The 13,575-nt window shown below is 42.8% G+C and overlaps 2 protein-coding genes across 2 annotated transcripts; one reads left to right on the forward strand and one right to left on the reverse strand.

Moving 5' to 3' along the window:
• Positions 1-62: 62 nt before the first annotated feature.
• ppp2r3c (protein phosphatase 2, regulatory subunit B'', gamma) lies at positions 63-9,273 on the forward strand. Its single transcript, XM_088647553.1, has 13 exons — positions 63-234; positions 951-1,072; positions 2,554-2,658; positions 2,818-2,930; positions 3,889-3,986; positions 4,406-4,476; positions 5,049-5,181; positions 5,825-5,880; positions 6,065-6,140; positions 6,459-6,595; positions 7,070-7,207; positions 8,470-8,529; positions 8,626-9,273. Exons 1-13 carry the CDS (start codon positions 168-170, stop codon positions 8,812-8,814), a joined length of 1,365 nt encoding a protein of 454 aa, XP_088503679.1. The 5' UTR covers positions 63-167; the 3' UTR covers positions 8,815-9,273.
• fam177a1a (family with sequence similarity 177 member A1a) lies at positions 9,144-13,516 on the reverse strand. Its single transcript, XM_088647556.1, has 5 exons — positions 13,357-13,516; positions 12,323-12,523; positions 11,584-11,650; positions 11,197-11,294; positions 9,144-10,973 (listed from the first exon to the last, which is right to left on the reverse strand). Exons 1-5 carry the CDS (start codon positions 13,423-13,425, stop codon positions 10,770-10,772), a joined length of 639 nt encoding a protein of 212 aa, XP_088503682.1. The 5' UTR covers positions 13,426-13,516; the 3' UTR covers positions 9,144-10,769.
• Between the last annotated feature and the right edge of the window lie 59 nt (positions 13,517-13,575).

A 13,575-nucleotide genomic window follows, 5' to 3' on the forward strand; every position in this document is an offset into this window, starting at 1 on the left:
GCCCTCCTGGAGTGAAAGGTCGATATTGCCCCGCCCCTTCACGCCGTGTGAACCAATCAGAAACAACTACAGTGCTTTGGCAACAAATCGTAAATGAAAGCAGACGGGAACTTGTTCTGAGAGATTTCGAGTTGTTCTGCTTAGTTATAATTGATTTTAAAGTTTCAATGTCGAGAGATAAAGCAATAGAATGGAAAGAAATTCTAAAGAGGAGGTTGGCAACCTCAAAAAAAGGTGAGTGAATAAAGTGTGCCTTTGTTTGACCTTTTTAAACCATTACTGGGCGATATCTCTATGCCTTATAAATGGATTTTGTTTGACAATTTCATCAAACTGTATTTTAATGTTAAAGGAAGTTAAACAATCGCAATCGCAAAGTTAAAATTTACAGAAGTTATTTAGCTAATTAACATTATGTTGTCAATTACGGTATTTTTTACCGTTGTAAATGTTATGTTGTGTAAAATCTGTTCAAGGCCATTGGATAAAACTTAAAGTTGCTTCGATTATCGATTCATAAAGTTTTGCTTCTCCGTTGTCTCTCAACTCAAATTTGCATAGTAATTTTTGTTATTAATATGCAAGTTATAATCACAACGAGTCGTAGTGCACGACTGTGAAGCGCAGAAACATGACTGTGCAATTGAAACTATAACACGCCGATTGATGTTTAGGGTTTCTTCAGGATCCTGGAGATGAGTATGGCACTCTCTGTTCATTTAAAGGAGATTGTGAGGTTACTGTTCTTTGTTTAAGAAATGTGTACTACAAATATTTTAACTATTCGGACAAGCGTCTTTAAATACTTCAAGCCAACGTCAATACTGTACATCCCCAATGTAAAAATTAAAATAAGCTTTCTGGCACTAGTTGTAATATTTCAGGTGGAAATACTGTAGCATTAAAACATTTTTATTTTTGACATTTCGTCTCTTGTGTTTTCTGCCCAGATGAAATGACGGAGCAGGAGAAGAAAGACGAAGAGATGACGTTGTTCACTAAGCACTACACAGAGTGGGGCTGGGGCAGGCGGGATCGCTCCTATAGGAATATACCGCGCTTTTACTACCGGGTGAGTGCGAGGGCAGCAGGCCGGCTGCTTGCAGTCTGATGGACCTGTGAGAGCTCTGTAACCTCTGAGCTCTTTCCTTGTGTGTCGAGTATAACACTCGCTTGTGGTGCAAACTTCAGGCCATTACTTGTTTGATGATTTTTGAATATCTTAGCTATCCCAGCATCGCTGTTGCCTTCTCAGTTCTTTTAAAGTAAAGTAAAATTATATATATTTTTTAAGGGACAAAGAACATTAGAAAAGGTTACAAATGAGAGGAACCTCTTGGGCTTTCTAGCCCTTTTGGTAGTTAATAGGGGTGTGACCCCTGTGTCCCTGCCAAATTTCCTCCCGGGCCTTTATCAGTCATGGCCCAGTAATCCCCATCTCTGAACTGGCTTCATCCCTCTGCTCTCCTCCCCACTGAGAGCTGGTGTGTGGGGAGAACACTGGATGATGCTCCAGTACTTTCCCCACTGAGAGCTGGTGTGTGGGGAGAGTACTGGAGCATCATCCAGGTGGGGCTGCACACTGGTGGGGATGGAGTGGATCCCCATGACCTGTAAAGAGTGTCCAGAAAAGTGCTCTGTTAGTGTAAGGAATTCATTATTAATAGTTTATTCATCCAAAAAAAACCTTCCAGCCATTTCTCGAAAGAAGCCATTGAGTATTAGCCTTGACAACAACCTTGATTTGTTAGTGTATTACAGACTCCCACAGCCCTTTGCATAAAGACATACCATGCCTCCTGTTCGCCGTTTTAAAAGCGCAGGGGGGCAGTAATACTCAAGACCATATTTTTATGGTCTTGGTCTTGTCATGGACTGGGGTACGTTTGCACTTGGCCTTGTCACGGTTTTGGACAAGGATGGAATTTCATTTTTTCCCGAGACCAGTTGAGACCAGTTAAAAAAAACACAGAACACATCTGTTGTAGCCTATTATTTTGCTGCCTCTCAAACACATATTTCTGCCACCAGATGAACATTATACGCATCCAATAATAACCAATGATTGTCCGTTGTCCGTGATCAAAGGCGCCAGTTTTTTTAAGGATGTTGTCTATACAGTAGACTACACATCATTCTGCCGAAAATGTCATCTACGTTGTCGATACTTCAGTTCGCATGTGAAGCACAAAGAGTTCGTCTGCAAAAGGACACTGGAAAAAAAAAACATACTGCAGAGTGCAAAGTTTTCAATACCTCAATTTAATGAATTATTTTTGATATGTGAGCTGATTGCTAGTTTTGTTACTGTTTAGAATGTTTGTGCTAACACTTAACGTTTGGCACATTCATGATGATGGCATCATATAGCTATTTGCGAACTGGTCTTGAGTTAGACACACATTTATTTAGGTCTTGGTCTTGTCTTGGACTCACCCCCGCTAATCTCTTCCCGGACCCGGTCTCGGGCCGGACTCGGACTAGGTGGTCTTGCCTACAACACCTCGGATATGCACTCGGTAAGAGATCTGCGTTTTAATCTGTTTACTGCAGTTGCCAGCTGAAGATGAGGTTTTGCTGCAGAAATTACGAGAGGAATCCAGAGCTGTGTTTTTGCAGCGGAAAAGCAGGGAGCTTCTGGACAACGAGGAGCTGCAGGTAGTTAATAAAAGTGCACCTGTTCCTAGCTTATTACACGGTTTTCTGTATATTTGAAGTCATTTCTGTGTAATATGTCTTCTCGTGTGCTATTCCCAGAGCACTGCTGAGTTGAATAAAGTCACGAATTGCGAGTCTGTTCCTCCCTTGTTCTCCCAGAACCTGTGGTTTTTGCTGGACAAACACCAGACGCCGCCTTCGATAGGGGAGGAGGCCATGATCAACTACAACGGCTTCCTCAAAGTCGCTGAAAAGGCAGGAGCCAAGTGCAAGTAAGTGGGAACGGACAACAATGTAGTCTACTGTGTACGTGATCTGAAACCCTGATCTCATCATTTTTGCAAGAAACAACAAATCTCCAATAGGTTTTATAAGTCTTATGATGTTTTGTGAAGGGAATCCTACAGCTAGGAAGTACATTATTATATCAAGGTTTTAATAAGCTTAATAAACTCAATAGTTAAAGAGGAAAAGATAGTTGGAAACAAAACCCAGATTTATATGTCCTACATCTATGTTTTCTTTGTACATACTGAACGACATTGTAGCACACTTTCCAGAATTAAGTAGTTGGTGCTCTGCAGATTCAAAAGATTCTACAGTGCTGGTTCATGGTTCCGAAATAAGGTGTGAATGCAAAGGTTTTACCCTTGACATGGTGTTTGGGGAAGAGTAAACCAACTTATATTTTAGGATCAGCAGGGCTGTAAGACCTGGTGGTTAGTTTATTTTGCTGGATATCCCACATCAATATCTAGTTCTTATCCTTGGGGAACGGGGAAGGAAAACACACCTATGTCTTGAACTGAGGTTTACAAAATCTATGTGATAGAGTTTGCTTAAAAATCTTAAATAATTGATTTGCAATGCAAATTACAATTACTTGTTACACACAGTCACACATGTTACAAAAGGGTACAAACTAAAAATAAACATTTTTAAGGACTGGGAACACGTGTCAGTTTTTGATTAATTAAAATAGTAATGTGTTTAATTAAAGGTACTCTCATATTGGAGGTCAATTTTTCTTGAATTAACTCGCTTTACAAATAAACTGTAATTGAGCACACAATTTATTCTCAGTCTTTAGTCTTTAGAAATTATTTAGTTTACCTATAAAACCCATCGGACTGGAGCTTTCCAGGACAACAGCTGGAGATACCTGCTCTAAATCTTTGTTAATTGCAGTAGTCTGTGTAAACGCAAGATTTTTTATCCTCTTTTGAACAGGCAGTTCTTCACAGCCAGAGTCTATGCCAAGCTCTTGCACAGTGACCCATACGGAAGGATATCAATAATGCAGTTCTTCAACTACGTCATGCGCAAAGGTTTGCTTTTTGTACAGCTGCAAATGTGTGACTGAAACAGTGCGATACTGTAATTCATCTTCAGAAAGTGCTTTGTGCTGTAGATGTAACAATTGGCACATTGGGGAGTGTGCCATCTGGAGGCTGGTGGTGGTAGTGTTTCATTATTTACTGATACTTGCACTGTGTTATGTCCTGGAGCTTCAAAACTTTCAATTCCTACTTTGGAATATCTTTATTTAGTGTATTATGCATGGTTTCAAAATAGTTACAGTTCAGTGAGTCTGTTTAGCTTTGCTGTTGTTTAAGAGTCAGATTAAAAAAAACAAACAGTCCTTCTGAAAGGGATACTTGCAGGATTGTGTATTTTTCATGTTGGGTGTATTTGTTTATGGTTATTGTTTTCTTTAAAACATCATTTGTTTCCTCCTTTTCTCCAGTGTGGCTACACCAGACGAGGATTGGGCTGAGTTTGTACGATGTGGCCGGACAGGGGTACCTCAGGGAATCGGCAAGTATTGCAACATATTGGTGATTTTGTTTGGCTTCCACTTTTATCCAAAGGAACACACATTTAGAATTTACAATGAACTGCGTTTTATTAAGGCTGAAACAAAAAGGGAATGAGACCATTTCCCACTGCTCTTCCTTCACTTGGTACACCCTGAAAGACAGTCCATGATGTCACCTTGTGGAAACGATCTCTCCCTTATCCTGTCGGATCAGGTTTCTGAGTGTTCAGTGATTTACAGTTTCTCCTTAGCGCCCTCTGAACAATTCTCAAAAGTGTTAGCTAAATGACCCCAGAGATGACTTTTAAAAGGTGCTGATAATGTGCAAGGGTGGGTGATCACACACCTCTTGATCTTTTGAAATAAATTGGAATTAATTTGTCTGTCCTGCGAGTTATTTTGTTTTAATACATACCGTCAGGATTAGGAAACGTATTTTGGGAATGCTATTGCTTATTGCAGAAAATATCTGGATCTCTGGTCATTCTTGCGTTGACTGTGGCATCGGCTGAGGTCATGCCGTTGCTAGAATCGATGCCTGGGATTGTGACTGGACTGTGTTGTGTGGCAGGATCTGGAGAACTACATACTGGAGCTGATCCCCACTCTGCCACAGCTGGATGGCCTGGAGAAATCCTTTTATTCCTTCTACGTCTGTACAGCGGTCCGGAAATTCTTCTTTTTCCTGGATCCTCTTCGCACTGGTTGGTTGCCTGCCCCCCCCCCCCCATATATCCATATTATACACAGCTTTGACCCTTCTTATACACGTATGTGAAAAAGATCCCCCTCATCCTTTTCAGGGAGTTTTATTAGATCTACATCACCGTGTTGTTGGCACAAAACATTGTTTACTGATGTGGGGATCCATCTAGTTTTCCAAGCTGTCTTTGTGACCTCTCGTTTAAGTTGTATTAATCACTTTAGTGTGCATCAATCTCTACTCCTCTGACACATCGGAACCTGACATGTGTTTGAACCCCGGATTTGCGTGTACGAGGGCTGTGAGACATTAGGGCTGATAGCTGGGCCACACAGGTCTACCTGCTGTATGTAGCACATTTTCTGGAGGGGAAAAATGGAACAGTGAATAGCAATCAAGACATCTTCGCCCTGTGTACTGTAGCAGTGGTGAGACTGTGATAACAAATAACTTGCTAAGCCCCTTGAAAGATTCGTAGTGTAAAATCTCTTTCTGGTGCGAAGACTATTTCTGCTTTATTGAAACAGTGGTCTGTATTCTGCATTGCACGGTGAAAGCTTCTTGCCTATGCATATGGTATTGACTAGGTTCTTTGTGTTGTGCTTTTAGTTTTCCAGTACTTAACTTTAAAATCTTTCTTGCAGGGAAAATAAAGATTCAAGACATTTTAGCTTGCAGTTTTCTGGATGATTTGCTAGAGGTAAACAGAGTTTATGTTTATTTGTTTTTTTCTGGGATGGCTAAAGACATGACCAGTGGGAAGCAGGGCAATGGAAAGTTGATTAAGATACTAAATATAAAACAGACTAATGAGGCCTTTGATTTAGATTTCTTGTTTCTTGTTTAGTATATCGTTATCTAGTGTATTCAATGCTTTTTTACAGCTAAGAGATGAGGAGCTTTCCAAGGAGAGTCAGGAATCAAACTGGTTTTCTGCTCCATCAGCCCTCCGAGTGTATGGTACGCAAAGTTCATCAACTTTTATCTGGTTAATAAAAGGAACAGATTTCTGTTTATAGCGATATGTGTAATCATTGACATGCAGTTGTTTTGGCGCAGGCCGAGGTATCCAGTGCAGTATCACTTTATCAGTACTGCAGTATTACCTTCTTCAGTCTTGGAATCTCGTCTCACGTGAGGAAATGTGAAATGTTTTTAATGCAGAAGGAATTTGAACTTGGGCCCCCAAAGGTTCTGTAGACAACCGTGTTCTCAGGAGACCGGGGGGATGACCGCCGTGGTCAGGTTACATCAGCCCATTGCGTTTTCCCGCTGCAGGTCAGTATTTAAACCTGGACAAGGACCACAATGGGATGTTGAGCAAGGAGGAGCTGTCCCGCTATGGAACGGGAACCCTCACGAACGTGTTTCTGGATCGAGTCTATCAGGAGTGTCTCACTTACGATGGAGAGATGGTAACTCCCAGCACGCAACGCGACACAGAGTGAATTGGTGCTACCGTGCTTAAATGTACAGGGTATATCAGTCGTCTGGGCCTATTCAGGCAATTAAACAGCATGCAGTTTTTTGTTATTACTGAAATGTGTTGCCTATGGTTAACCATTGCTTACTGGAACAATTCTAAAGACAGACCTGATCTGAGAGCATGAATTCCAGAAGCTTTTTTAGTGCTGCGACACAGTTTGATTTTCGGCCATAACCCCCTTTGAGTCTTGCAGGGTCTCAGTCCACTGGGCTACTGTGTCCTGTCCACCTCAGAGGCCTTGTGTAATTCAACCTGTTTTGGACAGTTTGAGGTGTATACTGTATGTCCTATGGGTGCAGACTCCTGATGCACCCTGTACAATTAGGCCGGTTGATAAGGGCTGTCTTTACATGGATGCAGTGAGGGGCTCGGAAATCACTTTGCCTCTTCTTTGTGCTTGTAGGATTACAAGACATACCTTGATTTTGTTCTGGCCCTGGAGAACAGGAAGGAGCCAGCTGCCCTGCAGTACATTTTTAAATTGCTGGACATTGAAAACAAGGGCTACCTCAATGTTTTTGCACTCAACTATTTTTTCAGGGTGAGTAACACTAGGTGCATTTCTTTTTTAACCACGTAATGCATCAAAACACAAATATTGCGGTAATACAATTCTAAATTCCCTTGATGATTGCAATGAAATCCAAAATCAATGTTTTCATCAGTAGTCACTAAAGGTTATCCACTTTCATTTTATTTCTTTGGTATACTAAAACTTGCCAACAGTAAATCCTCAGCATTCATATCCACTAACATGACCTGATTGAAAGTTTACCAACGCATTGAACTTTATACCAGAGCTCTATAAAATCTTAACAATTGTCTGTCACCACATACCCATCACATATTAACTCATATATAAATCATGGCTAATATCATTATTAACAATAATACTACTCCTAATACTGATGGCACATTCTGCCCCAGCAGCCACGCTCCCAAGCTGATCAGTTGAATTAAGGGAGAAATGTACAGAGCCCAGACTGTACAAACCCAGTGTGGCGTTCAGCCAGGACAGCTCGGTGAATACCCCTATTCTTATCAACAGTGCCATGGGATCTGGGATGACCTGGGCTTTTAATTCAAAAGTTTGCACTTCAGTTTTCTGAAAAGTATCTTACTTCCTGAATCCTCATTGGCTGTTGCTGCTGTTTTTGCTGAACTGTTCTCACTTCCGTAGAAAGCACACACTGTTAGCTTTTCAAAAGATCTCCTTTGAAAGAGTGTGGAGGTTCCTTCTTAGATTATGGTTAGACAACCCCCCCCCCCCCTCACTCCGCTGTGCCATCTGTCCTCGCTCTCCTGCTCCTTCAAATAAGACTGCCTTTGTATTTGTTACAGTAAAGCTGAGCATTTTGTTGAAGGAAAGAAGTTTCTTTTATGGGACTGTGGGGTTTATATTCAGAGCAGGTGCTGATCAGAGTGGTTAAACCACTGCCTTGTGAGCCTATACAGCATAGGCCTGATATCCCTTAAATGCTGATTGTTTCTCTGTTTGCGTACCATCTAGTTCCAGGGGTCTTCTATTTGTGTACATTACTGTAGATATATTGTATATATGAAGTGTATTGTTCTAGTGGTTATAATGAGTGCATCTCCAGTAAAATAATAGCTTTTCATCCAGTAATGTTTCAACAGGCCGTTGTGGAGAATAGATTTTTTTGGTTTTGTGGATAATACTGTTCACGATTTATATATATAAAGATTGAGGTCTTTCTGTTTTTTCATGCTGTAATTTTGTAACACAAATGGGAGCAGAAAAGGAGCATTTTTTAATTGCACTGTGCTGTTACTTCCACGTAGGCCATCCAGGAGCAGATGAAGCTACATGGGCAGGAGCCAGTGTCCTTTCAGGATGTCAAGGTAAAGAAGCATTTGGCAGTGGCAGGATATCGGACAGCTACCTTTTTATTTCTTCTGGTGTGCTGACCTCATACAAAATCCTTTCTTGTTCTGCAGGATGAAATCTTTGACATGGTGAAGCCCAAGGACCCATACAAAATCACCCTTCAGGATCTCGTGAACAGCGGCCAAGGGGACACTGTCAGCAGCATCCTCATTGACCTGAACGGTTTCTGGACCTATGAAAACAGAGAGGTCCTTGTTGCCAATGACAATGACAGCAGTGCTGATCTGGATGAGACATGAAACTCCCTCTGGACTGGCTGCACAGCAAGAATGCTAATCCCTCCTTTCCAGAGAAATGTACAGTGTAACGTTGTGCAATAAATTATTGTTCCATTTTAAATGGAGTGCCATAAGAACATAAGAAAGGTTATGTATGTGAAGGGGCAACTTGTTGCAAGTTACTCTAGTACTTTAGGAATTTGAGGATCTTCAATCTTTTCTTTAAAAATGACAAGTAATCTACTTCAGCAACACGGCTGGGTAGTGTGAGGATATGGCTCTTGCCGAGGCTCCTGAATTTCCTTGCAAGTGTTTAGTGCTTCATAGTGCACAAAGTAAATTGATCCAAGTTTCATCTTTATTAAAAGTTTATTAAGCTGTATTATATACAAAATAAAATGCATATTCTTCCCCATTAAATATAAAAGCCTTCAATTTAAACATTTACATAAATAAATTATAAAATGTTTTATAAACAAAGTGAGCTTGTTTTAATTGTAGTGCAGCAGATTAAATGCAATTGTAGACCAGGTTCCACTAGACCTTCGCTTTCTGAAATTTAGTTGCTTAATCCAGGACTTGCCAAGGCTAGCTGTGGGATTTAAAATCAAACCAGGAGCTGCGCCTGTTTTGCCAAAGTCTAAACATGCTGCAAAATCTTCTAAAGTAGCACTGAGAAAAGTCTAAATCATCCAATAAAGACAATGTACTTATTAAATGAAAATATCATAGTATACAATTAAGGCCATGTTTTGTAAAGGTTATGCAGCCTGGGTATCATGTTTTGTTCTGTATTAATGGAGTTTAGATACGAAATCCATGGTAAGAACAAGGATGAATCCACCAATTGCAGGAGTAACAGCTAGTCCTGGTTTAAACACTTCACTCTTGATATACTATATCAGACCATTTCTGCAAACAATTAATGCTTCCCTTTTAGACAGCTATAGTTCATATTAAACAATACCACATGTAACACGTGAATTAATAGGCAACAGGAGATGTCCGAGGTATATCACAGTGCATGTCAGAAACATTACCCTCACATAGAAGGCTGTCATAACATTAGTAATGCAGCTGTTAATTACTGATTACTTACATATTCTAAATAGCCAGGTGTCTAATTTAGATCTCCCACTGTAGTACAGAAGGTGTCAAATCAGATCATGCATGACCTTCATCCGTTTTCAAAGAGCCCCTGCAAGAATGCTGTGAAGATCACGAGTGTTCAAACTATCCAGTCAGGTCTAAATGAAGGCATCCTACCATTCAACTGCTTTGGTAATTGACAGTACAAAATCAATGAAGATTTTGGACACCTGGTCATTGCAAGAATACACCTTTCAAACGATGAGTTCTGCAATATTGCCATTTCTACTTTTGTGATGAAAGTACAGAAGTTTTTTTATAAGCATCCCTAGGATCCCAAATGATGTTTAAAAACACAGCCTTACAGAAACTGTATGCTCTAATTAACCTTGAAGTGACAAGGTTTGAAATGATAAACCTCGGTTTATCAGAGCACAAAACATTTCTAGTAAAACATGTTTACTACTGGGTACTTCTTATATAAAATTTCATTAAGGTATCCAGACACGCATAACATACAGACATAAGACTGTATATTAGTGAATAGCATCTGACTGCCATTTAGCCCCCCATCTCATAGAAACTCCTTAGGTTTCCTGTGTAAAGGCCACTGGAATTCTAAAACCTTTTAACAGAGATACATTTGACCAAGGCATGTGCAGTATAAATAGCCTTTTAGGGTAACATTTACTCATATGGGATCTCTCACATTTTTTAAACAATTAAGGTATCCTGCTGGAAGTATCTAACGATTGGTTTGGTGTTTCAAATGTGGCACATATACTGTACAAACAGAAGTCTAGTCAAGCGAACCCATGCAAACAAGCGATGCTGAAAAGGTACAAAAAGGTCATTACGAGGGGATCTGTTGTGTCTTTAATAGCGGGTTAAGTGGGCAGAGGAGCAGGAACGCGGGTGCTCTCTGGAACGGAGAGGGGCTCCTTCTCCAGCTCGAAGGTGACGTTGACGAAGGACGCGGACCCCCCCTCTGGCTGCTCCGTGTGCGGCTCCTGGCTCTCCTGCTTCTGCTGCTCCTCAAAGCGCCGCTCTGCCTCCTCGGACATGCGGTTCTCATCCTCTTCCTCCTCCTCCTGTGATGTGTCATTCACAAGGACAGCGGTTAGTGTTTTCAGTGGGGGGGGAGTTTGCTGTGGGCAATACATTGACTTTCATACTGTATGTACATCACCCTCAATTTCTTAACCTAACCCTATTTGAGGCAGCTATTTATGCTAAGTTCCTATGCGGATTTGCTTTTTTGTACTCTTAACTTTCCACATGCATCCTGCTTTCAGGCCATTAACTTTTACATACCTCCTTCTTCACCCTGTAGTATTCATCGATGGCATACTGGTACTTAGGTGAGGTTATTCCAAAGAGCGACGCCATCTTCTCTCCAAGATAGTCACAAACTGAAAACCACATGTGGTACATTCAAGTTATAAAACACGCTTTACTGGACATTTAAAAAGGCATAAAAGAAACTGATGTCTGCACTTAAGTTGGGGAAAAATAACTATGACAGGAAGCTTAGTTAATTCCAGAGTGTTTAACAACTGAGTACTGCCATTACAATGTAGGGACTTTGAATGATTGTCTTAAGAGGAGTGTAAAAAGCTCAACTGCAGAGCTGCTGAACAAACTGCAGCTACAAAAGGTGTCTTATTTCCAAAGACAGGTGCAGGTTTTGGAAACACTTACCCGATATCGTTGAAGTGGCAACTCTCCACAGATGGAACCAAAAGTAGGGCCCCCAGGTCAGCTTCGACTGTGAAGAAAATTGAAAGAAAAACTTTATCCCACAAGAGCCATCCTCTTGCTGGAGCAATCCGAGTTACGATTTGGGGAGCAAAATCAGCTTTGGAGTCTTCACTTTTCCACCTCTGAGAGTCAGGTGTGCAAGTCGCATGGATCACACCTGTCGTGACTCGACCCGACTGAATGAAGCATGATGAACCGTGAACCCTTACGCAGGTCTGAGCATTCCACAGGAGCGCAGGACACCACTGCAACCACACACCGGCCATCACAAAAATCAACTGCAATTTTTAAATTTCTTACCAATTAATCATCGGGTAGAAACTAATGTTTCTGTCTGCAGACAATGCATGGGGCTACGGGAAGTTCTGCAGAACCGTTCTCAGGTAAAGGGAGGATCACGGTGTCTTTTAGAATAACCAGTACTCAGTCTAACGACTACAAATTATAGGTTTGCAATGTCCCAAGAGTGCAATAAACCCATAAGTGAAAAGACTTGGCATGGGAAATGAATGGAAATCGGAGTCCATCTTCATAGAACACTGTCATTTCAAAGGGTCTCAGTCCATTTCGTATCTGCAGTGCCTCTAAAAAGGTTAAGCCCTCATGTAACACTAGTTCATTTTCCATCAGGCGGCTGACGGAGCCTTGAGCCCCACACCCTGGATGAGGACACACGCACCGGGTCCATAGCCGGCAGCAGATCCTTCTCCTCCGGCTCCGCCTCGTCCTCCTCGTCCGTGCTGTACTCCTCCATGGTCTCCCCGCTGGCGAAGTGGATGATCCGGCGGGGCACCTTCTGCTGCTGCTGCGCCGTCGTCGTCGTCTTCTTCCCCAGCTCCCCAAGCTCCACATTTTCGAAGTCCTTCCCGACGCCCGGGTTCTGCCAACAACAGGAAGCAAGCCCCGTTTCCCCGGGCCCAGAGGGGAGCCATTCGCTTTGCGATTAAGACGGGATGCGGATGAAGGGCTCACACACCCCCTCTCCCTCGCCGTTACCGGCAGCAAAAACAAACCAGGAGGCAGCATTCCTGCGGCTTCTGGCAACAACCTGAATCTGAAACCGCTTCAACCAAAACCTGCCCGTGAACCCGATGCTCCGGACACCTGACAGGAGCAAGCCGGGCACAGAAGCAAGCGAAAGGCAAGACGGTCTCAGCTCCGGGGACCGGCGGCCTCGACGATTTCCCTCAGCCCCTTTAGTTTTACTTTAGGAAAACTTCCTTTGAAACAAAGAGCGAGAGACCAGAACATTGCATTCCACTGCCGCGCTGAGTGACAATGAATGACAACAAAGCACAAGCTACCCGGGTGCAGCTCCCGACACGACTCGGTCGTGGCCGAGACCCCCCAGCCGCCTCGGCTCCTGGTGTCGTGAGTTGAGCCCTGGCCAGGTGTCACCACTGAGTGACACAGACCTCTGCTCGGATTACTTCGCTCTGCGAAGTTTGCATTTCCCAACAATGTAAGAGCTGCAAAACCCTGTCATGCACAATTAGAGCTCAGCTGTCGCGGTCTATACTGGACCCACGGCACCAGGAAACAGAGAAATTAATGAGAAAGCCGCCGCCTCCGCCACCACGACGACAGCTGAGCACTAACACACAGGAAAGGCTGAAGTGGCCAAATGAAGAGGACCGGTTGACAGTGAGGTGATCTCTGGCACTCAAACCCGCAACAACGTCCCCATCGGTACACCCGCCGAGCTCAACTTACCTTCTCCACGTCCATGTTCTGTCCCAGAGACACGTTCACGTTGGTGAGATAGAGCGATAACTCCGCCATCTCCCCGCGTCTTGCCCCGGGTTGTTGTTTATGTGGGCTGGGCTGAGCGGCCGCTCTCCAGGGCGCACCCGGAAGTGACGTCACCCCCCGCAGCGGCTCCGCCCCGCGCGCCGCGTGAGCTCCATGGGAGCGGGTGGGGGGCAGAGCCCA

Source organism: Lepisosteus platostomus, chromosome 10 (genome assembly GCF_059453375.1).
Source record: "Lepisosteus platostomus isolate fLepPlt1 chromosome 10, fLepPlt1.hap1, whole genome shotgun sequence".
In the NCBI taxonomy this organism is placed as follows: Eukaryota; Metazoa; Chordata; class Actinopteri; order Semionotiformes; family Lepisosteidae; genus Lepisosteus; species Lepisosteus platostomus.

What these genes read in the sequence shown, in the direction of transcription:
- ppp2r3c (XM_088647553.1), top strand. Translation starts at nt 168, where the DNA reads ATGTCGAGAGATAAAGCAATAGAATGGAAAGAAATTCTAAAGAGGAGG. An exon ending in AGGGGTACCTCAGGGAATCG is followed by an intron (nt 4,477 to 5,048) that starts GCAAGTATTGCA and finishes GTTGTGTGGCAG; the next exon opens with GATCTGGAGAACTACATACT. An exon ending in CACTCAACTATTTTTTCAGG is followed by an intron (nt 7,208 to 8,469) that starts GTGAGTAACACT and finishes ACTTCCACGTAG; the next exon opens with GCCATCCAGGAGCAGATGAA.
- fam177a1a (XM_088647556.1), bottom strand. Translation starts at nt 13,425, where the DNA reads ATGGCGGAGTTATCGCTCTATCTCACCAACGTGAACGTGTCTCTGGGA. An exon ending in TGCTGCCGGCTATGGACCCG is followed by an intron (nt 11,651 to 12,322) that starts GTGCGTGTGTCC and finishes TTTTCTTCACAG; the next exon opens with TCGAAGCTGACCTGGGGGCC. An exon ending in ACTACAGGGTGAAGAAGGAG is followed by an intron (nt 10,974 to 11,196) that starts GTATGTAAAAGT and finishes GACACATCACAG; the next exon opens with GAGGAGGAGGAAGAGGATGA.